This window comes from Cydia fagiglandana, chromosome 14, assembly GCF_963556715.1.
Source record: "Cydia fagiglandana chromosome 14, ilCydFagi1.1, whole genome shotgun sequence".
Lineage (NCBI taxonomy): Eukaryota > Metazoa > Arthropoda > Insecta > Lepidoptera > Tortricidae > Cydia > Cydia fagiglandana.
The window spans coordinates 5,808,451-5,833,336 of NC_085945.1; the positions used below are offsets into that span (position 1 = coordinate 5,808,451).

The window sequence follows — 24,886 nt, forward strand, 5'->3', positions numbered from 1 at the left end:
CAAGTGAAATTTACTATAACTAAGATCGGTGACTGTACTACAACTAATTTAAATATATACAACGCGCATATCAGGCCGTGACTATCAGACGTCAAGGTCTGAACGCGGTAATCAGACAATAACACAACAACAATGATACGTTGACCAGCTGTGTCTGAACGACAAGCAGACGGTAACGTTCGAAACAACACGAGACTCACAAGGAAGTCGACTGTACAGGCTCCATTTCAAGCAATGCAAGTCTGTCAGTCTGACACACAAAAAATCCGATGTTTGCGGACAACGCTTTAAGGCGTGTACCACATAACAACCCCCTAACATCAACATTAACGTTCACGCATATGATTTAAGTCATACCGCAAAGCGTTAGCAAAGAAGATGGCACTGCTATTAAGAGCTTGACGGTTTAAAATCCGCCAAAACCCGACCAGCCAGTGCCGATTGGAATGCTGGTTTAAAGCGCCAGCACCCCGGTAAACACGCGAAGAGTCTTTAAATCGTCCTCTTCGCCCACCAAAACAAACAAACCACGTGCCTGAGTTACGTTTGCTCAGACACGATCGAAAGGTAATAGGTACGCGTGTTCGAAAGGTAATTTTCCCTTCCGGACACTATGTAGATAAACACCTGCACGAAACACATAAAAAAACCTCCTACCGAAACAACAACAACAAAAAAAAAACACGCAATCACCGATAAGAAACTATTAACTAAGTCTTTACTCCATAAACGTAACGGTAATAAGGAAAAAACTCGATTTAAGTCGAGATAATAGATAAGGAATAGTAGGTAAATAAAATAACTCCCGGACAAAACCCTACAATAAGATTCAACAATAAAGACAAACCTCAAAGAAATGAACCCGGATATTGTTAAATGCGCACGTTGGACTAAGTTAAACGATTAAAGAACTAAGAGGTCAACCAGTTATTCAAAACTTAAATGGATATTAAAATTATTTTTTTTTTAGAATCACCCTGTATGCTCTTCACATGTTTAACTTACTGTGTTAAGGTTCCAAAAGTACTACATATTTAACATGAATATCTTGTGCCACCATTTACAAAACCGCAATTCACTATCATTAAGCTAGTAATAATATATTTAAGGTAGAAACAGCACCAAATATGTGACTGACTGTACTTAATTATTCTCCTACACATCTATAGTAAGTAATATTATTTAATTTTAAATTAACCACCTTCCGGAACAACCAGTAATAAATTTAGTACAACATTATAAAAAAAAAAAAACTGCTGACTGTACCTCGTTCACATCAAAAAGACAAATTCATCTTCAACCATTAAGCATAAAAAGAATAGATAAGCTTGCGGTACTATTTGAAAGAAAATTTAGGTATAACTTGCTTACACTTCACTTCGGTAAAAGAATAAAATAGGTAGGTATGGTCAGCACTTTTAGCAATTAATAAGTAAAACTGAATACTTATAATTGGTAAGTCACTAAAAAAAAAGGTAAATAAATCCAACTGACTGTACTTTTAATACATAAGAAACCTCCTACAACAAAATATTCTAAATTAATTAATTATTTTTAAATAATATTTTAACAATTATTTTGCCAACCATACCAATGAGGATAAATGTACAATAAAATAGGTACAGAAATACTTGTAACACCTGTTCATAACATTCTACTTGAAATTATTTAACTTACTACCTTCATAACTACAAGATAACACTCTCAAAAGTACAAATAAAATATTTAGATTTAATTACACAGTACCGCAACACTCTAAGATAAATTGATAATTGTAAGAATACAAGGATGGCTATTGCTTTATAACCTCCATTATACACAACACCTGGTACTTAACCGCGTTAACTAACAAAGGAAATAATAAAAAGAATAATGGTCTTCCAGCTTGAACACACTAGAGCCACACGTAGGGCTGCCACTGTAACGGTTCGGGAAGCCCTATAGTGGTATAAAAATAAAATAATAAAGAAATTGGTATTAACAAGTATATTAATTACTACAACAAGAAATTTAAGGTAATATTATAATAATATAGCTAGCTCAGTCGTAACTTAAATAAATAGGTATTAATTTTTAGAGCACAGGGGGTGAGTCTGTGTTTCAATAGGCTGGAAGACCTTGGTAACTAGGGGTAAAAATATTTAAATATTGGGCGCCTTTATAAAATTTAAAAAAAAGAACAGTCTGACCTCCAGTTAGATAAAGTATGTGAGTAACGATCCCTGCAGCTTCGTGGTGGTGAGCTCAACCACACCGGTGCCGCAGCCGCCGCCTCCGAACGTCCATGCTAGTTAAGCCGCCAAGGAAGCACCAGCTTAGCGCGGCCTGGAGCACATCCTTGCCCATGCCGACGCCCTCGACTAACTGGGGTACTGAAGGGGTAAACGAAAACCTCATCTTGAAAGACCTCGTCTTGAAATACCTCATCTTAAAAGCCCTGCCTGAAGGCCGTTCCTGAAGGCCTGGAAATAATTTAAAAAACAATAAGTATGAGTGGCTTGGCCGATCCTCGGCGAGAGTTAAAATTCGCCAGAACGGTTGAGCAACTTACCCAATGCAGAAAAGAAGCCGGCTTGTAAGTCCGTGCTTTCATGTCGATGCATGGGGCCTTCAGAGGTTATGGTACGAGGAACATAATATTCTCCCTGAAAATAAGTAATAAAACAATAAGCACTGAACACGTCTCGAACAATTTGATACGTAGATCAAGAAAAATACTTACGATTAAGCGGTTTAAGCCGCGATTTAAAAACAATGTGGCTCACTGGCCTTTGAAGAAAACGAATCGAACTACACCATCTCATCCGAATTGAAAATGACAGCTGACAGATCAAACCGAAGATACTTCCACTGCTGCGCCGCGTTTCGTTGCGCGCACGATGTAAATACAGCTTCCAAAACTCGTTTCAATAAGAAAAGATACTTAATAATAATTTCCAAAAAGGAAAGAAGAAAGTTGTAAAATATTTAATTAGGTTTTAATTTCTGTAAATTAATAAAAGTAGACCTTTTAATGAAGAAAAATCGAATAGCGAGCTACTCACGCCCTCTGTTGATCAATGCAAGTATTAAAACCAGTATTACCAACGCTCAACGCTAGATGGCCTTTATATTAGAAACGAAATATATTAATGCCTATGAGGCTTTAAAAAAATGTTGTTACACTATGTTTGAAATAAGACAGTCCTTTGGCAAACTATACATTTCCGTATTAATAGCGTGTCCGTTGTGTGAAAATATGGTAAGAATATCGTAAAAATTAAAATCATATGACTCGTATGATGAATAATATACAGGGTCATTTTTGGACCATTAGCCATATTGTGCGAGGTGATTAGGTAGGGACATAGTGAAAAACTTTTTCTATGGGACCAACTCACGAAATTTTTTTTAGCCTTTTCATACATTTTGGTCGAGTGGATGTCAACGTTTTCTATGGGAAGGCCAATTTTTTTTTAATTTCGGGGTCCGTCCCTTAGAAAAAGTTGTTCAGTATACCTCGCACAATATGGCTAACGGCCAAAAAAGACCCTGTAGAGTATATGAGTTGACTGACGTATCGGAGTTCTAAACTTACTGGTTATCTCGAGACAGCTAAGCGATGACAATATCGTCTTGGTGACCCCGATATTGTAATAAAGTCCAGACAGCGCTTTGTACTGATTTTTACTGCCCAATATTTTTGCCCATAAAACTGCTACATATCCTTGTATGGCGGATTGTGTTTTTGGGTTAGGTCAGCCTAAGACGCCGCTTTTCAGATTATTACGCTTTGGCAGTTTTACGCAGTAAAAACTAATAAATATCTACAGAATAACTAAATTTACCTTTGATTGCTTAATAATAACCATAGGAGCTATATTAAATATATTAAGAACGGGTCTACGTGAGTGACCCGTTTTTAAAATCCATAGGAGCTGTTAGTGTGTAAAAAAGTAATATTTCTGATGTTTCATTTACAGCAAGTTAATTATAATCTTAAACCAAAACAGAACCCTCATTATTTTCCCACACACTTTTTTTTAATAATAAATAAAACAATGGCTCACCCAAATCCTGTGACTTCAATGGACCTTTGTTTATCCGACTGATCCTTCGGCTTTACGAGCTTTTTAAATTTTTACAACCCGACGTGTTGAAACGTGGAAACAATAAGTATTGTGCTGTTAATAGCGTGATAATACTACCAAAGACAAGTAAACAATAATTATTGGCAATCTACATGTCACCATAGACCTTCTTACCACGAGTTTGATATTAACATATACACAGCTAGCGACATATTTCTCAAAAATTAAAGGGGGCGACGGGCTTCTGATTTCCCAGTGCCCAATATCAACCAAATACTAGTTAGTTATTAATTTATTTTAGTATTATAATATCACTGTGTATATCTTGTTTGTAAACAATAGATTTTCTTTACCAAATACTTCGGTTTCTTTTATTTATTTATTTATTTGCCATAAATTGTATGTTTGCATAAGATGGTACCTTAGGTACTTAGGTTTTACGAGTTACCTTACCTAGTCCTAGGCATAACCTCGATGAGTTGTGTGACCTCGTTTATGCTGGTTCACGTTCACAAGGCTGCGCCTAAGTTTACCAATCTATCGTATTTCGAACACTTCGATTTCATATTAATATATGGAACAGATCTGTGGGGTAAAATGGTGTTAAATTTTACACCGACCAGTGACTTATCTCGATAGGTAAGTTTCTATATTATGCTATTATTAATAGCATAGCGTCATGTATATTGAACTTAAGCCTCGCAAATGTTATTACCTGCAACAATAACGAGACATGCAGTTTTCTGTGGAGTAGGTATACCAATTACCAGCAGTCTTCTTTATTCACGTCTCTCTTAAGGCATAAAGATTTGGTTTTAAGTGACACTGCTTTGATTTCGTCACACTTCTATTTCAGGATTTTAAGCCCCAAACGATGTTAAGCTTTTCTTTGTTTGAATGAAATAAATTATTTGGGAATAAACATGAGCACTTCTATTTTTTTGTGACTCGAATAAGAAGAAGTTTTTATGTCATGTTCCTGAAATTTAATTATTTAGTTCGGTCCACAAATGTTTTCGTTACTAATTGCTCCTTGTAACTAGCAATTTTTCATTGTCTTACCTACCTCTGTCTCCTGTGTCGCCTGTTTTGTTTCTCCAAGATAACTGCTAATAAACTTTTATACACTAAAGAACAATACAAACAGGCGATTTTCTTGCTTTTGAGTGTACATACGTAAGTGGTACGTTTTAATTTCATTGGAGTACTTGTGTAATCATGATTTAGTATCTGGTGAACTCAATTCAATTACTTTCTATTAGGGCCAATACAGACGGACTGCAACCCGACTGCAATTTGTAGGGGAACTGCACGCCGACTGCACTACAACTGCAACGTCGGCGTGCAGTTCCCATACAAGTTGCAGTCGGGTTGCACTGTCTGTACCGGCTCTACTCGTAAACGTTGACTTATTGACAGGTAAATTTGTAATAATACAAGTATTTACTGAAATATAGATTTAATCAGTTTTAATAATAATGTTTTATGTACAGCACTTACAACTATATAAAACTGGATGTCTACAGTAAATATTGTAAAAATATCGTACATTGTACATAGCAGTAACTCAAAAACTGAGCAGAATTACATTGGCAAACACGAGTACATTTCGACAGGTATAATGGTCAATTACAGCTGTTTTAGGCCATGTACTAACGTGTCTAGACAATCTAAATCATCCTTGGTAAGCTGTCAAAATGATGTAAAAAATAAAAGTTCACAATTTTCGATGTGCACGTAAAATGGAATTGTCAAGTACATGTAAATAATAAAAAAGACAAATAATTGCTACGTTTAAAGCACGTACAAAAAAGCACCAGTAATAACTGAAAATTTACAAGTTAACGCAACTCAGTAACTTACACCTATATTTACCTCCTTGATCGCCCAGTAAATAATTAAAAATAAAAGATACAAATCCATCGTGAAATGGCAGAAGTAGTTCATATTGTCTGTCATATTGTACCATAAATATTTGAATAGGATCAAAACGATTACAAATTCCGAGCGATCAAGTTTTAACACAAAATATCTTAGGAACCATGTACTTATTAGCGACCATACAACACAAATGTTTAGGTAAAGAAGTAAAATGTTGAATAATGATAAAGTATAATAAATATCATGTGTGCCAATATAACATAGTAAAGGGCCTTGGTAACATGAACACTGACATTCAATTTAAAAAACGTCGGAGGAGTTAAATTGTAAAATTGTGTTAGACAATTTACAAGGAGTAGAAATAACTAGACTTATATCGACCGGGGTTACCTTTTGTTTTGCATTCGTCCATATCCCGGTCGATATAAGTCTAGTGAAACTAACAGTGAATCATTTAAAACTGTTAAAAATAACTAGGTATTATGTCGTTAATTATAGAAACCTGTTTAACCGGGACATACGAAAAAATTGTGGAAACTAAAATATTATTAACTTAGAAATAGCGAAGTTAATTATTTTAGTAAAAGAAGTTTTTAGAGCTCACAATCACAAAATAATGTTAAATGTATATTTTAAGATATTAGTTACGATATAATTGGATTGTAATTGAGACAGTTATTTTGTGAGTGTCAGTAAATACTAGTTTATTATGCCGATTAATCACACTTTGAACTTACTATTGACATCATCAATAGATAAAAAGTGTCTAATTCAGTCTTCCAAATACTATCTAGGGTCAATCAAACCATGCTAGCAAACTATGAACTGTAAAGCTAAGGAATGGAAACACTATCGAATGCTGGTAAAGGAATGTCAACACAACAGACTCCAATTTAGAATAATCAGTCTTGAAAATGGATGAAGAGACATTGCAAATCTGGCAAGCGAATTTATAATTAGCTACCATTATGTACCACAAATAATAAATACTTAAAATATGTAACATACGGTGTACAACTCACTTGCATTACATTACATCACTACAGGATAGAGCCTTAATTAAAATGGTCCATAAAATTTTGATTGTACGCAATTGTAAAAAAATCTAGTACAGAGTTTATTTACACGAGCACCGCGAACAAATTTTAATAATCCGTTTGCACATCATCGAGTCACTGATAACACTTTAAATCACTAAAAGCTCATTGGCACTTTGGTAGTACACTTAGTCTTAAACGCACTACAGCTACACTTCCGTGCCATCCTCTCCTTCGTCTTCGAACAAGGGTTCGGTGGGGTTAGCCTCTGCCGCCGGCTTTTTCTTCGGTTTCGGTGGTGGTCGCGGTGGAATCTTACCGCTTCTGCCCAACGTTCCTGTTTGGTTCATTGACACATTGCTCTCGTTCTTTCTCGGGTCTTCCTTTGAGGGCGACGACACTTCCTCTGCATCAGCCCTTGGACGTCTCAAGGATCCAGTTTCAGGTTTCTTGCGACTTAAAGTGCTGGTATCAGACACTTGAGATTGAGTGTCTGAATTTCTGTTTTCGTTGTACAAAGTCTTTCTCGGCTCAGGTTGAGGTGTTGAAGTATTTTTTGCTGCCCAACTCATTCTTGATGGACTCATTGGTTCCTGAGGACCGGGGGACGAGAGCATGTTAGACATCTGAGACGCGACGCTATTGCGAGGATTGTATTGTGGTACAGGAGACGGTGCCGGTTCTTGCTCTTCTATAGGGGCATAAAAGACTTGGTGGGGCTGATGGGGTGGGTATGCCGCAGGTGTGGCCGGCAATGGTCGATTCCTCATCGGAGAAAACGTCGGTTCTAATCCAGTCTTATTTAAAGACAGCACTGAACTTCCGTTGGCCGTAGTCCTTAATCCCAAATTGTCGTATAGCGGTTCTTGAGCCTCAGCGCTTGGTAAAATTTGTGTGCTAGCAGTACTAGACCAACTTGGGACTCTCGGTCGTCTTGGGATAGTTACGTAGCCCTGTCTTGGCGTTACGACTGGCGGCGTGATAGGTGCCGTGAAAGGAGATTGAGAGCGGGAATATGGTAGTGTTCTGAAGAGGTTTTGATTGGTGGTCATTCCGTAGATGGGTGAGTGGATGGGACTGACTGGATTCAGTTGCGGTGGCAGTCGGGTGGTGTCTGGGACAGTGGAAGCGTTGCTGGCCGCTGGGGAGATTTGTGCGGCTCGCGCAGGGAACGATAATAAGTCCGGGGGATAAGCGGTTCTTCCATATTCAACGTTGAGGGCGTCCTGCGACCTTTTTGGCTGGTGATCAAAGTCGAGTGACCGCTTTTCGTCGTCAGTGTGCGCTGAAACAATAGAAATGTGCATTCAAAACATGGAAACTCATTCAATTAAATTACTACGAGTAATGAAGTCGGGCTTGAATAGTGAGTAGGTAAAGAAAAATAATTAGTGACCTAGTAAGTTTCCAGGCACATAAAGTGGCACGAGAACTGTAATTGGGCCGTTTATAGCCCATGATAAAAGTATAATAAATTAAATGTAGCAATTATAATTATCAGACTTAACAACGCGATGAAATAAATTAAGTTAATGTACTTAATATCCAAGTAGAAACTTTATCAACACATAACTATTTTATAAGTGCGGTAAACAGTAAATAGTCGTATCAATATTGAATTTTTGAAGGGAATATGAAAATGTAACTTTGCAGACTGTGATTACGTATATATACTTGGCCAAGCAAATCTTGTCAGTCAAAAAAGGCACGAAATTCAAATTTTCTATGGGGAACTATCCCTTCGCGCCTACATTTTTCAAATTTGCCGCCTTTTTCTACTGACAAGATCTGCTTGACCAGCTATATATTATTTAACTTTCATTTACTTAATCTGCATTTTTTTTCTCCCGGTAATATTTTGCGATGTGAATATTTTATAGGTTACACCGAGCAACTTTTACTACAGGACCCAACCCTGAAATCAAGAAAAAGAAATTGACTATTTCATACATTTTGGCTTGGTTAGATGTACAGCTATTTCTGTGCGGATTTTATTTCGCGATTTCGGTGTTGATCCTATAGTAGAAGTTGCCCAGTACCTATGACCTATATATTCACATCGCAAAATAATGCCGTCGGTAAAAACAAAACATTAGATAATTCTTTAAGAAAATAACTTACCGAATACATTCGAATCATTGTCCAGCAATGTCTTGTTCAACTCCGACATCTCGGTCGCCCCACTCATGATCGAAGGCGGGTTATCGTATCTCCGCGGAGGCTTCGTCACAGGATTCACTGCAGTGATCAAGCTCTTTTCCATCTCCGGTATAACCGAACCTTCAATTAACGCCTCTCCGTTCGTCGTATCCGCTTTTTTGTCGGAACTTCGTCGCCGGCAGCAACAATAGCATAGAATAACTAGTAAGATCAGCAATATCGCGGCTGTGCAAGATACTCCAATCAGAACTGGCAGCATATTACTATCGAAACCAGTTGGCACCGGAACGCCGGGCGGGGTATGAGCTACTGCCAACATGACACTTCTCTCTTCGACGCCACCAGGGTTTCTAGCCACACACAAATATTCACCGCTGTCAGTCGTGCCAGAAGATATGATGGTCAAGTTGACCCATTTGCTGTTTTCATCATTACTCTTACTTAGATAGTACTTCGATTCACCCTGAATTTTGTAACTGCCATCGATTATTTGAGAATTCAAAACCCAACTAACGTCTGGTAATGGATTGCCGTTGACTTGGCAGGACAGGGTAATGTTTGTGTCATGTGTTTGTACGGTCATGCTGGCGGTGGGGTACACGATGCTTGGTCGACAAGCGAAATCATTGGTATCTAGTTCTTTCCATAACTTTCCTTGAACTTTAGCAGGTTCTGCGCAAGCCACAGGAGTTGTGTATAAATTCTTGCTTATTACCCAATTTCTTAAAGGCTGTAAGTAACAGTCGCATTTCCAGGGGTTATCGTGAACATCTAAACTAGTTAGCGCGGTCAATGCGCTAAGAGTATCGATTTTCAGTGACTCAAGGAGGTTATTATCCAGCTTTAGATTATTTAGCTTAGGTACATTCATGAAAGTCTTCACACCGATATGTTTAATCTTGTTATTGCTCAGGTCAACTTTTTGTAAAAACGGTAGATTATTGAACAAGCCATCGTCGAGGGTTTCGAGTTGGTTATCGTTGAGCAGTATCCATCTAATCTTGGCAGTTTCTTTGAAAGTGTCAGAGTGTAGATCTTTGAGGTTGTTCTTTGATAGATCGAGTTCAATCATGATAGCGAGTCCGCTGAGACCATGTTTGTGTATGGTTTGGAGTTTGCAGTCTCTGAGGAAGAGTTTCTTTAGGTTGTTAAGTTGGGCTTCTTCGAATGCGCGTCGGGTGATTTCGTAGAGGGGGTTGTTAGAGAGGTCTAGGATCTGTATCTCGGTGCTGAGGGTCTTGGGGAGGTCGCGGAGGCCGGCGTTGGAGCAGACGGCCTGCTTGTTGCCGCCGGCCCACACGCACTTGCACTTCTCGGGGCAGTTGGCGGTGAAGTCTGCCGCGGCCGCCGCCACCACGCTGAACAGGAGTAGCTTCTTTAGACACTCCATTTTGAATCTGTAACAATAAAACGATAATTAAGCTTTTACTAGTAATAGTTTGAGTATAATTATGAGCTTAACTGAGCTCGTTCATGAGAAAATATTGTAGTTGAAGGTTCAGCAATGAGGTGCAGTAGGTATGCTTAATAAGTAGCAATTAAAAACCTAAACCCCTAATTAAGCTAGCTTCATCGGTACTACTGGACGACAATTTCACCAACCAATCTACAGTGGTTCTGTTATAATTGCTTATTTGTTAAAGTTAAATAATTACAAACCACCAAGATTCAATCGTTAAGAGCTTAAGACAATAGACAGTTTATCATGAATCTTCTTAATGTACTCGTAATGGTAACATTCCATTTCTAACCGCAGCTGCACTACCGGTACTCAACGCTTCGCTGTCATTGTCAATTTCCATAGTAAAATGAACAGTATTGCAGCTGTCGTTGGAAATGAACTCTCACCTTAACTGATTTACTTTATCGTCTACGAATGCCTAATGTTCTCTTAGTTAATGTCTATTATGGCAGACCTTTCTCACTTCCCATGCCATCTTCAAAGGGCAATAAAAACCATTAGGGTCGTTCTGTTCCAAAATAGAAAGCATTCAAGCACACCGCAGTCTTTACTGTTCAGCGCGCAATAGTAATAGCCCACAGTAAACTAAGCAATTTACATAAAGAACACGGTTTTATATAGTCTTTTAATAGATTTAGTGCTTTTGAAGTTAAAACGGTAGCAGTTAAAGCATATGGCGTTTTGAGTTCTGGGGACAAAAACATTTTAATTACTGCTGCAGTTGTTGAAGGAACTTAAAATAGGGATTTTAAAACGATTTTGACTATATTCGTGGACAGGGCGAAGTGGAGAAGGTGAAGCAGGAAAGCTGACCCCCACACTATGTGGGATAGATAGCTAGGAAAAGGGATTTATTTTGCGACTCCTTTGAGACGATACTTTAAATTGGAAAGATAAGGGAATGTTAAAGAAGCTATGGTCACGAGTATCTGACTGATTAATTGCCTGTTTCTATTGTATAAGTTGCTTTATATTTTTTTGCTTCTTTCCAATTTTAAGATTTCCCCATTCCTTTTTGCGTAATACATGTTTATCCTATAAATTATGCATGCAATATGTTAAAACCTGGGCATTTCTATTTAAAGTTGTACCAAATTTTTTTGGGTTAGAATTGGGATTTTTTATATTATTTCTACTCAGAATCACGAGCTTTTTCCATTTTTACTGAGAAAAAAAGTGTCCCCAAAATTTTTGTTCCGTTTGGTTACGGTTTTCAATACAACCTTCTATGACCGTAACCAAGCGGACAGCAAAAATTAGTATAAAATTTAGGTGACACTTTTTCTTGGATTAGGATCGTAAGGGTTCGTGAATCTGAGTGAAAATATATATATATATACATAATATTTGTACATTTTTTTTATGTTCTGTGTTCTGTTCAATAAAGTTTAAGCCTTTATAAGGCAGAGATAATATATTTCCCACCTGATTTTGAACTTTATTTCAAAGTGATAGAGTTCAATTTTGCATAATTCCTGACACCCTTATGCCTTATAAAGGGTTAAATAAATAAATAAAATAATATAAAAATTCCAAAATCTAAAATGCAAGTTGGGTTTACAACTTTAAATGGAAATGCCCACCTACCACGGGGTAAACATACAGTCTGACGTTATATAATAGTAACTAAGGCTCCTGGCTCCTAGATCCGTCGTCAGTATATTACGTGTAATAATTATCACGTGTAATTACATTCCGCACATAAACTGGTACAATTTCGCCGTGAGTGCGCCGGCGAGCACTGACTGCCGGAATTATTGACGGGCACGGCGCAAGTCAGGGGCTGTAGCCGAAATTACTATCGCTATCAGATAGGGTAATTGCGTCAGTGTACCGTCCAGTGTCAGTTTTCGTCCACTTGACGGATTAGTAAATCATACATTTAATTTATGATTTGCTACTAAATTGGCGAAATATAATTTATATGTGTGTAGATAGATAAATTGTTTAGATATTAAGCATGCAATAAGTCCAAAGTGCAGCAATGAAGGTTATTTTCAAATTTCGTCAACTGGACAAAAACTAGCACAATTAACTTATATCGGAGAGGCCAAGGTGCTCAAAAATATCTGAACACGCACTCTAACGCATTGACAATAGAGACGTGTTAAGATATTTGTGAGCACCTCCTTGGCCGCTCCGATATATCTGATAGCGAATGTACAATCAGTGTCGAAACTAGTGTTTCTTACTTTTGCTTTTTCCAGTTCCGTCGAACAGAAAAATATGAAGGTAATTGTCGGCCGAGGCGACGCCGAGACATTTCCTACTTTACTGCCGGGTATGTTAATATAAATATACTATTCGGACTATTCCACTACTTAGAGCCACTTGCACCATCCCACTAACCCGGGGTTAAGCGGTTAAACCTGTGTCAAAATGTACTGGTAACCATGGTATCTCCAGTTTTAACCGGTTAACCCCGGGTTAGTGGAATGGTGTAAATGACGCTTAATCTACAAAAATGGTCTCAAATTTTGTCACTTGCACCACAAAGCGAGGAGGCGCAATGTTCTAAGAGTAACCGTTAAAGAAAGACATCACCCTATATTACCGTGGCTCTTCATCCTTAACCCGTTACGCCGAAATTTATTTGATATAGACCCTTTTTATTGTGTTTTGGGACCTCTGTGATCACCGTTAAGAGTCCTCAGCGAGCTCAGTTCTCCATACATACGTAGCTACGCTCTCATTTTAAAACTCTAGCTATATATCTAGTTTTTTTAGCATTAGAAACAAGATAAACAATCTTGCCGTGTATTTTTATTGAAATACACTTTTGAAAAATAAGTCACGGCAAATATGTAACAATTATGAATCATTTAAGGTAAACGTACTTTAGTGCTCGACATGCTAATGCCCAATAGATGACACCTTGCTGTCACCTCTATTGAATGAATGATTTAAGTTTCTAGATGCCTCAAGTAATTTAAGTTCCTTTGGGTTTTGAAGTGCTAGTTACTAGCACCTACCTACTGTAGGTATTGCTTAAAAAATATTCCAGAGAAAATTTGAAATTACGTGGCAGAGACAAGGAAACGTAAATGAAGATGAAGCTGGATTTGATTATGAAATACGGAGACAGCTAGTCCCCTGCCCAAATTAGTTCTTCAAACACTTCCATTTCAGCGGTTTTTTTCTAGAAATTGGACAGGTATAAGTGCCTACCTATATAAAATATTAAGTTAGCCTTTTAGGCCAGTTTAATTAGATCCAAAAAAAAGCCTTTAGATCAGACACTAGTAAAAAAACGGATTTTAACACGATTTTACCAAAACAAAAGTAATTCAATGTGGCGGTCATTTTTTAAAATGTTTGACTATGAATTCATATTAAGGTACCTATGTACTTTTCGGATCCTCAGATCTACATTTTTATCATGATTAGAGTAAACCTTCAACCGTACCATTTTTGAACTACAAGCAAAAAATTTAAAAAGAACACCATTTTTTCCACAACTCCTGGAATGGAGCAAACTCGGATTACACTTATTTAGAACCAAATCCAAATGAAGGTATTAAGACGATTTTCAGCTTGCTGGGAATTAATTCCTGGAATAAATCTAATTTGATTGGCCTATTGTTATTTCTTTTTCTTTTAAATATAAGAGTTCGTGATACTAAAAATAAAATAAAATAAATAAAAATAAAAAATAAAATAAGCCTTTATTGCTGTGTAACATAATAATAATATAAGTATTAAGTTGCACTATGTTTCTTTTATACTACACTATATATTTTATATCTAATTCCTTAACTAAGTGAATCGGCAACCGGTTTTCGCTTCTTCCTTTTTACAGCTTGTCTCTCGACATAGGCCTCCTCTAAACCTTTCCATTTTATCCTGTCTTTTGCAGTTCGTCTCCATGTAGGGCCAGCTATCTTTCTTATGTCGTCTTCCCAACGTTTAAATTGTCCTCCTTCTTTTCTTGTCCCGTCCCTCGGGTACCATTCCGTTATTATTTTTTGTCCACATTTCTGTTCTTTCCCTTAACATATGCCCTGTCCATCTCCACTTTAATCGTTTGTAAACATATTGGATGTTTTTGAATTTAGTTTTATTCTTTATAATTTGTAGACTAACCTTATCTCTGCGTTTTACTCCTAGAACACTTCTCTCCATTCCGTTTTGACACACTTTTATTTTGTTTAGTTGTTGTTCGGTCAGTGCCCATGTTTGACATCCATACGATAAGCATGGGAGGATACACGTATCAAATACCTTCCTTTTCTCTTTGATGGGCATGTCTTTGTCCTTCATAATTTCGCTCAAAGACCAGAATCGTTTCCAGCTATTTGTAATCCTTCTGTTTATTTCTTTTTGCATTGTATCTTCTGGGGCTATTAGTTGACCTAGATATATGTATTCATTCACATACTGTATTTGTCCATTATTTACTTTAATATCTACTCTAGTTGAGTTTGTCATCACCTTTGTTTTGGAGGTGTTCATTGAGAGACCTACCTTGGCACTTTCATCAGATAGCTGTTGTAACATTTCTTCTAAGTTACTTGGATCTTCAGAAAACAGGACGATATCGTCTGCGAAACGTAGGTGGTTAAGTTTTTCGCCGTTTATGTTGATTCCATTTCGATCCCATTCCAAGTTTCTAAAGACCATCTCTAATACCGCGGAGAATAATTTCGGTGAGATTGGGTCGCCCTGTCTGACTCCTCTTTCGAGTGGAAATTCTTCCCCTGTTCTTTCCAGCTTAACTTGGGCCGTACTATTCGAGTAAATGTTTTTGAGTATTCTAATGTATTTGGGCTCTACTCCCTGTATTGTTAGCGCTTTCCAGATGCTATCATGATATATGGTATCGAATGCTTTATTAAAATCCACGAATCCTAAGTAATAGACTTTATTATATTCCCTGTATTTTTGGATCACTTGTCTTAGGACGTGGATGTGGTCTATCGTGGAAAATTTGCTTCGAAAGCCCGCCTGTTCTTTGGGTTGATTTTCTTCGAGTTTGACCGTGATACGTGATAGTATTATCTTTGAAAATATCTTATAAATGTTTGCCATTAGACTTATTGGTCTATAGTTACTCATGTCTCCCTTGTCTCCTTTTTTATGTATTAGTATTATAGTTGATTTCATCCAATCTTTGGGTATGCTTTCGGTTGTTAGGATGTCGTTGAATATTTCTGTTAGTCTTGGTCCAATCACTGGTAACGTGTGTTTTAGTAACTCGTTTGTTATTTGGTCTGAGCCTGGTGCTTTATCTTGTTTTTGTGTGTTGATTGCTCTTATTGTTTCTTCCTGTAGTATATTTGGTACTGGTTCAGTGTCTGCGAATATTTCCATTTGGGATTCTTCCGGTAGTGTTGTTTGTTTTTGGTATAGTATTCTGTAATAGTCTGTGGCAATTTCTAGTATATCTTCTCTTTTGCTTGTACACTTTCCTTGTCTGCTTTTGATGTTTGGCATCCACGTTTTCTTTTTATCAAGTCGTTTTAATGCTTTCCTTAGTCCTCCAGTTTTTTCAATGGATGTTTTGATAAGGTTCAGTCGTTTATTTTTTCTATCTTGTCTTATATGCACGAGTATCTGTTTGCTTATTTCTGATATCTTTTCGCGAGTTTGCTTGTTTGTACCTTCTTTTAAGAGTTCTTTCCTCTTTGTAATTAATTGTTTAGTTTCTGGAGATAGTATATTTTCTGTTTGTTTGTTTTGATTATTTGTATTAACAATTTGCGTTTTGAGTATATCCAGTAGATTGTCGTATCGTTCTTGAGTCGTCTTGTAGTTTACGGTCGCATGTCTGTTTATTGTAGTATTAAAATTTTCACGAAGTGACTCCTTGTTTCCAGTTAATACCAAGGCAGTTTTATACTTATTCTGAAAATGTCTTCTTTTTGGTTTCTGCTTCGTTGACAGTGATGCTCTTACCATTTTGTGGTCTGTATGGAAGTTAAGTTCAAATCAACCTCGTGATACTACGACATATTAAATATACCTACGTATAAAAACGGGTCACAAGGAACTGGCTTGCTTTACTTTCCATGCAGTAACTGATATCAAACTGTTTCACACTGCTAATAAAGGCAGTCGTGGTAATACTACAGTTAATACGCTTACTAGTGAGAAAGTTGAAAATTTTGAAAATGAAAAAGTACAGTAAGTAGATACATTAGACAGATGTGTACCAATATTACATTTTACTTGTTCCAGTGTAGTTTGCGATAGACGATATCATGTGGTCCAATGTGAAGAAAGTTATTTTATGCATAAGATGTTTTGATATTCAGTTCAATATTACAATGCTGACTAGTCGAGTGGATATTGGTTTCAATATTAGATGGTTCCAATCAACATAATACTAGCACCTGGTATTCTGTCTGTTCATCATCATCATCATCTCAGCCATAAGACGTCCACTGCTGAACATAGGCCTCCCCCTTGTTATGGGGGGTGAATGCCATAATCGCCACGCTTGGCAGGCGGGTTGGCGATCGCAGTCGAGTACACCGAATTTGAGGGACGCTGCTGCCCGTCCACCGGTAGCCTTGGACGTAAGTTTAAGGACATACCCGGGTCCGGGTCTGTCTGTTACCTCACATAAACCACTAAACCGATTTAGATGAAATTTGGTATAGAGATATTACAGATAGTTCCATGCAATAGTTAGAGGCCCAGGAAAGGACATAGGGTAGTTTTTTTAATCAATCTTTGACGCATACAAAGTCGCGGGCAAAAGCTAGTATGTCAATATAAACAAGTCGTAGACCATATTATGAGAACTATATGAACTAAAACAGGCCAGTAAATGTGACGTTTTGTTACAAAAGGTACCATATTGTCGGTTGTCGATAAGGTTGATTTCAAATTGAAGCTATATGAAAATAGCGTCTTATTGACAACCGACAACAAGTACTATATTGGTTGAAAACGCCACAAATAATGACATTCGCATGACGCAATGATACTGAATGGAGCTTTGTATCTATTGAATGAACGACTGAACGTTGAACGGTCCATACGTGACCCAATGAACTGTGGACGCTTTATCGTTTCATAGATGACATAGAGTTTATGCGTAGTTACAAAAATGGCTTATAAAGAATTAATTCTATTCTCTAAAGGATTTCTTTGAATTATTTTTTATAATAAATTTATTGACATCAAGATTCGTATGTTAAACCTTGTAATTTTTAATTTTATTATAACTTAAGTTTATTTATGGCCTGACGTTTCGAACGTGACGTTACGTTCATTGTCACAGGCAGACTGGCGAGGAATCGTATCAAGATGTTGATACAATTCCTCCACCATAAGGCAAGCGCGATTAAGTTCCGTGTTAGTTATAAAATTATGAGTGAAAATCCTGTCATTTTTAATAAGGAGATTGACAGTGTGGCTCCTCCCTTTTTTGCTGATACAACGCAGTCCGACTTGGCATATAACCTTTGTGTACAGTCAGCAGCAATAGTCGCTAAGCGGGTGAGGTGTTCAAAATGATCTGGACGCGACTTAATTGTTAAGAGAATAAGAGCGCGTCAAGGTAATTTTGAACACCTCGCCCGCTTAGCAATTTCTGCTTCTGACTGTATCACGCAGGCGCCGCCCGTCGGCACCGTATTTCTCTTAAACTAATAACCGAGCTATTAAATCAATTCTAACTCGTTACGCTTTATTGATATAATTCCCGGGCCGTTAACCCGTGGCTAGCAATGTACAAATTGCAGAACATTCCCAAAAAGCGGAAACGTTCTCGAGAATGTTCTCAGAACATTCCTGCAACATGGAAATTATTGTTTAAACAAGAGAATATACTTGAAATAAAGTTTAAATAGGCATAACTTAAAACTAAATGTTATTATGCATATATTACTGTCTATTACAGTTAGCTATTTTGTTGATGTGATAAATTTACCAATAAGTTGCTTAAATTCTCACTTTATATCAGAGAACATTTCGACTTTCGACAAATTTTTCCAAAATTTTTTTTTAGTTTCATTAGAATCTAGAGGCCTCTATCTCCCGCCATTGCAAATCTCAGCGCGCTCGGACCAACTTAAAAATATTAAAAAAAAAGTCGGCCATTTTGTTTTTCTTTAATGCAGTTTGTTTTGTCTCGGGGCCCTCTATGACATTTGGTCGAGCACCCCCCACCTATCACGCACCGTTTAAAAGTTGCCATACAAAATAAAAGTGGCCAGTTTTCCCGCAATTGTAACATTTTTCCAAAAAAAATTTTTTCATAGGTATCTAGGGGACCCCGAGATTCCGTGACCAAAATTTCAGCGCGCTAGGACAAAATTCAAAAAGTTTAAAAAAAAGGTCTGCCATATTAAAAAAAAATGGCGGCGTCAAAAACTGCCAGGGTCCCTCTATGACATTTGGTCGAGCACCCCCCACCTAAGTCTGACCGTTTGGCCGGGCCGTCATACATTTTTCTGACCGGAAGCGGACGACCAAAAGTCGGAATTTTCTGGGGGTAAGGACTACACCTAAACTATCGTGAATATTCATGGTATAAACTACGATAAATAAATAAATTCTCGTTCTCGAGAACATTCTCAGAAGTTCCCGAGAATTTCTCATGTGGAAAGTTTCGCAACTTTGGAAAGTTCTCGTGCGTGCATTGCTACCCGTGGCTTAATCAGCTGTCACAATCAACGCCGAGATAAATACGAGAGGTCTAGAGATACAATGATTGGCTTCGACAATCTAAAGGCACCTCTTCACGTTGGACCAACGCCAACGCCAACGAGGGACGCATTTATGCGTTAGAGGGAGCAAGTGATATTGCTATCTCATTCTACCGCATGGCTGCGTCCCTCGTTGGCGTTGACGTTGGCCCAACGTGAAGAGGAGCCTTAATGATAAATGGTAGAGTATTAAAAGCACTAGTACAGATGTAGTACATAATTGTTTTCCATCGTATTTTCTCGGAAACGTTCGTATTCTCAGTACTTTTTGCACCGAGACTGACTGAAATAGCAAGACACGTTCGTACGTGTCCGTAAAATACGATGGAAAATAAATATGCACTACTACATCTGTACCTATGTAACATTTAGAAAATTAAAAATCTTGACATTCTTGACTATGCTGCTCATCATTACACATTATAAAACAAAGTCCCCCGCCGCTTCTGTCTGTTTGTGTGTTTGTATGTTTGTTCGTGATTAACTCAAAAACTACTGCACGGATTTTCATGCGGTTTTCACCTATCAATAGAGTGATTCTTGAGGAAGGTTTAGGTGTATAATTTCTTAACCCGTGCGAAGCCGGGGCGGGTCGCTAGTTAGGTATATAGCTGGCAGAAGCCCAAGCATTTAAAACAATAAGAAGTTTCAACGTTTACGCCATCCATTTAGTATAGTTATGAACGTTACGGCAGCAAACTTTCTTGATCTAATTACTGTACGAAACATCCGTTTTCATTTTTAATTAAGCTTTTCTAATTCATTGCATGACTTGTTAATGTGTTAGTACGCCTTGGCACACTAGGGATACAATCAGTATCTTGACTTCATATTGAGACTTGAATTCATATTTGAACGACTAAATTCTTGTGAGGATAATACTGTAATGCTGTGGAACTAATTTGTATTAATATGAATTATAAGAAACATCACATCTCGTAAGTTACAGTGCTCCGATGTCTTAAAAAAACTGGCATTATGCCAAAATAGCACGGTAATTTTGCTTCGGTAAATATGACATCGAATACTCATAACATAAGCAAACTGAAAATCTACGAGAAAACGATATTTCTAAAAATACTGTAAATGTTAGAGACCGTCTAAGCTAACTTTGCACCAATTTGAATATAACAAAACGAGTGTCATTACCTAGTGTCCTTATTAATTTCGTAGAAATTTGACATTAATGATGGCATGTCCACAGTTTGTCATTGCAAATGCCATGCAGATTACCTTAGCCCGACTTATAATTTTCTATTACATACAATCTTCAGGTAATTTGTTTCTAGTTAAAACTATAGACTTATTTATAGTCTGTATCTTTAGGTATTTAAATAAAAGTAAACAAACAATTTGTACATTTTCGGGTAATTATAACATTTATTGGTTAACCGATCAATTACAAAACCGCCTGGATCAGTAACTGAATGACCTGACTAAATCTACCTACATTATTTGATCGTGTAATGTTTTCATCTACCCTCAACTGGCTTAAGGAGCCATTTGAGGGTAGATTTTGTTTACTTTTATTTAAATACCTAAAGATACAGAGTATAGGACTATCATCAATTCAGGTAGTTTTTGTCTGTGTTCATAGCGTTGAACTAAAAGCGATGGTACCAGGAGTCAAGGAAAAAAAACAATAGTAGGCCTTAACATTAAAGGCCTTAAAATTGGCAGTATCATTGATATTTGATATGAAGAATTGTCCCATAGCCGCTGGCGTCACATGCAAATGTACATAGACAACTAAGGAAGTCAGAGTACTGACATTTGTCTTCTGTTTCACTATGGCGCGTCGGCCTTTGGACTACCAATTAGTATAGTTCACAATGCTAACTTTCGTTTGATTAGGTTTTACGAGATTTTGTAAGTGGTATAATAACTGATTGGCTCGACTAGAAGAGTCTAATGTTTCATCAAATCATCACCTACGCTTGTTCCTTGCGTATTTTGTTCTAAAAGGTCATTTGCTTTGTCAATACACGATTATCATTTTGGCTACGGCCACAGATATTGAGGCCAATTATTTATTACAAGTAATTAAGCCTAATGATAATGTTTGTGGGTTAATAGATTGGAAGCTGTTAATATCGGGACGGCGATACGCGCCATTTCTTCAAAGGCTGGACGGTTATCGCGAAATTCTAAGACTATGTCCATTTCTGTCACTCTTGCTTCGAGGGACAGGGACGCAGATTGTAAATTTTAGGATTTCGATGTTTCCCGTAGCCTCGCTGGTTCACTGAGCCGTATGAATTGGTTAGATCTTAGCCGAATTAAGATTGAAAGTGACAATCGGTGAAGAAGAATTATCTTCTCCTCTTCTCTGATCTTTTTTTTAAATAACATATTCTCATCAAAAATAAGTTTTTTCAAACTCGTAGGGTACTCGTACCTACGTTACAATACTTGCAACAATGCGCCAACTGATCCGCGTAAAACACAATGAGGGCTAATGAGGACACGTGACCCAATTTACAAGGGAAGTGGATATCGAGTGGCACCCGGCCGTGCCAATTACTGGCAAAATAGATTGGTACTTAGCTAATGGTGTTGCTCAATATTGGATAATTGCGTCAACGGAAAAGTTACGCGGTTTTCACATTGGATGGATCCGCACGTCGCTCTACGGCGCGATTCGGGAAATTAATTAGAGATTCACTAGATATGAAATAGTAAAGATATGTGACGTTCCACAGCAAAAGGTACCATTGCCCCGGCTGAATATTGGAGCGGCGTTAACGCATTCACTGCCAGGTGGCGGTGGCCTAGGAACAAACTTGTATGACCGCGGTGGACGCACATGTGCGTAGGGGGCAGTGAATGTGTTAATGATAGCGTAAGCGCCAGGAGCCATAAAGTACCTTTTGCCGTGGAACATCACATATCTTTACTATTTCATATCTAGTGAATCTCTAATTAATTTCCCGAATCGCGCCCCTAGTCTTCGCGGTAGGATCTCGCTCGCGACAGTTCATTCCACAGTTTATAGTTCGTTTTTTTTAGCATTAGAAATAAGGTAAATAATCTTGATGTGTCTTTTAATTGAAAAACCCATTTTAAAAATAAGTTACGGCAAATATGTAACAATTATGAATCTAATACGATCATTGATATTCTTCTGCTTTCATAAGTATTAAATTTTGATTTTTAAAAAGCGTTTTTCAATTAAAAGACTTGTCAAAATCGCTTACCTTCTTGCAAGTTCTTTCTAATGCTAAAAAAACGAACTATAGCTGTGCGAGGCAAGAACTATGGAGAAACGCACAGTAGGATATTTGACTGTATTTAAAATAAATTATTTTAAACCATGTATGAAGTAAAGCATCAGAAGATTAATAGAGGAACGTAGACAGCAGTTATTTTTAGACACAATTTCTATTTTAAAACCCGTACAAAACTATAAAGAGTAGGTAATTTGATTGTGACGTCACATGCTAGTGTTTCATATAAATTCCATAGCGGCAAAATCGTTTTGAACTTTTGACAGTTTGAAAAAAGAAACTGATTTCACTAGTGGCCAAATACACAGTTGAGGATTGAGAACTACCACCATCTACAGTCCGTTTTTTTTAGCATTAGAAAGAAGTTCGCAGAAGTAAGCTTGTGGTTCCAAATCCGGCACTTTTAGCGGTAATAATTTGAGGTAAATTATATAAATTATATTGACCATGCTACATTAGATAATTCAATAATTATTAACAAATAACGAGCCTGATAAAAACTGCACGCTTGCTTCTGTGGAGTTCTTTCTAATGCTAAAAAAAACGAACTATAAGTCAGCGGTCGGCAACCTTTTAGCAGCCAAGGGCCACATAGCAGTTAACGAAGTGGACGCGGGCCGCACTTTGTTAATATTTATGACTTTATCAGACATTGCCATTTGTCAATATTACATACAAAATAGCCAGGGAAGATCGCGGGCTACAAGTGAGAGGTTCGCGGGCCGCATGCGGCCCGAGGGCCGCTGGTTGCCCGGGCCGCTGGTTGCCAACCGCCGATCTAAGTGGTCAAATGTATCTGGTGGTATATCAATCACTTGAATAACGGATTTTTAATGTTGTATGGCGAATGCAAGTGAGCCGCGCTTACCGCGTTTATGTAGATATTATTAAATTTAAATACTCAAACGTTTACGTACATAGCAGAGAAAATTAATGTTCAACTGCAATACGAAGTTATTAATTATTGGAAATTAATTAATGTGATTTTGATTTTAATCGAATATAAATATGATTGCCAGGTTACAAAACCCGGCAATGGGCGCACGACGACCACGGTTTATCCCACAACAGTTAAACCACAGTATAAATGCGGTTTTGTGTGGAATACACAGCGACAAATACTGATTTGGCACTGCTGATTATAGTTGAATTAATTAAACGATAAAAATACGATTATCATTTTTGAGTAAGCTTCTCCCTTAGAACATTTAGAAACTGGAGACGCCTTGGCTGTCATTTTCTGTACGAAACAGTCTGCCGACTTTTGCGGTGGATTTTTACGTAACGTATAAATACTCATGTCAGTCCATACAAACGTTTGCATAATAATTATTGTGCAAGGTTTTAGGCAGAGGGGTAAGTTCTTAAAGGCGACTCCGGTTATTAAATGCTCTAAGGCTTCTCCTAACGATTGAAATCATTTTAGGAATATCAAACTAAGTAAGTAATTAAGTGGTGAAGGTGGAAAGGCCACATTGCGCGCAGAGAAGATGGCCGATCGTGTCGAAAAGTGCTCGAGTGGAGACCAGGGACTAGCAAGCGCAGCGTAAGACGTCCACCCACAAGATGGACGGACGACCTTGTTAAGGCCGCTGGAAGACGCTGGATGCGGGTCGCTTCCAACCGGTACGAATGGAGGTCCAAGGGGGAGGCCTATGTTCAGCAGTGGACGTCTTATGGCTGAGATGATGATGATGATGAAGTGGTGAAGAAGAAATGTTGCGAAAGCGATGTTTCCCAATCTCACTTGCGGTTATTATGCTGGTTAGTCCTACAACAACTGCAATGCAACTGTCTGGGATAGGATTCACTTGTATTGTTCCCTTCGGGGCTGATTGCGTCCGTCCGAGCGTGTGACAGTACTTTTAAAACAAAAGATTATTGGAAAACCACGCCTGCTCGTGCTTTCATACCGACTGTATAAAAAGGCTCATTTAGACGGTGCGAGAACTCGCATGCGAGTTTCATTACATTGCGGTTTTTGATCAGTCCATTGAATTGGACGTAACTAACAGTGCGCAATGTAACTAAAATCGCATGCGAGTTCGCGCGCCGTCTGAATTAGCTCTAAGTGTATTATGTAGTGCATAATTATTTTCCTTCGTATTTTTACGGAAACGTACGAATGCGTCTAGCTATTTCAGTCAGTCTCGGTACAAAAAGTACTGAGGTTGACTGAAGTGGCATGACAAATACGAACGTTTCCGAGAAAATACGATGGAAGAACAATTATGCAAAACATCTGAAGCATAATAGCGTCGGCTAAAGTAACAAACCTCGTAACTCGTAGGTAACTCCATTTCAAACAGATTAGGGATTTGCTACCTTAACCAAAAATACCTAAAGTTGTAAAGTTCTTTATTCCTCCGGAGGAGTTAGGAGGTTTACGACT

The 24,886-nt window shown here is 37.7% G+C and overlaps 1 protein-coding gene across 1 annotated transcript in view; it reads right to left on the minus strand.

Moving 5' to 3' along the window:
- Positions 1 to 5,512: 5,512 nt before the first annotated feature.
- The window catches only part of LOC134670639 (uncharacterized), a 276,108-nt gene continuing 256,734 nt past the window's right edge, over positions 5,513 to 24,886 (minus strand). The window contains exons 3-4 of the mRNA XM_063528448.1: positions 9,110 to 10,545; positions 5,513 to 8,273 (exon numbers count right to left, since the gene is read on the minus strand). Coding sequence (XP_063384518.1) covers positions 7,198 to 8,273; positions 9,110 to 10,538 — 2,505 coding nt within the window. The 5' untranslated portion in view covers positions 10,539 to 10,545 and the 3' untranslated portion in view covers positions 5,513 to 7,197. The remainder of the gene's footprint in view (positions 8,274 to 9,109; positions 10,546 to 24,886) is intronic.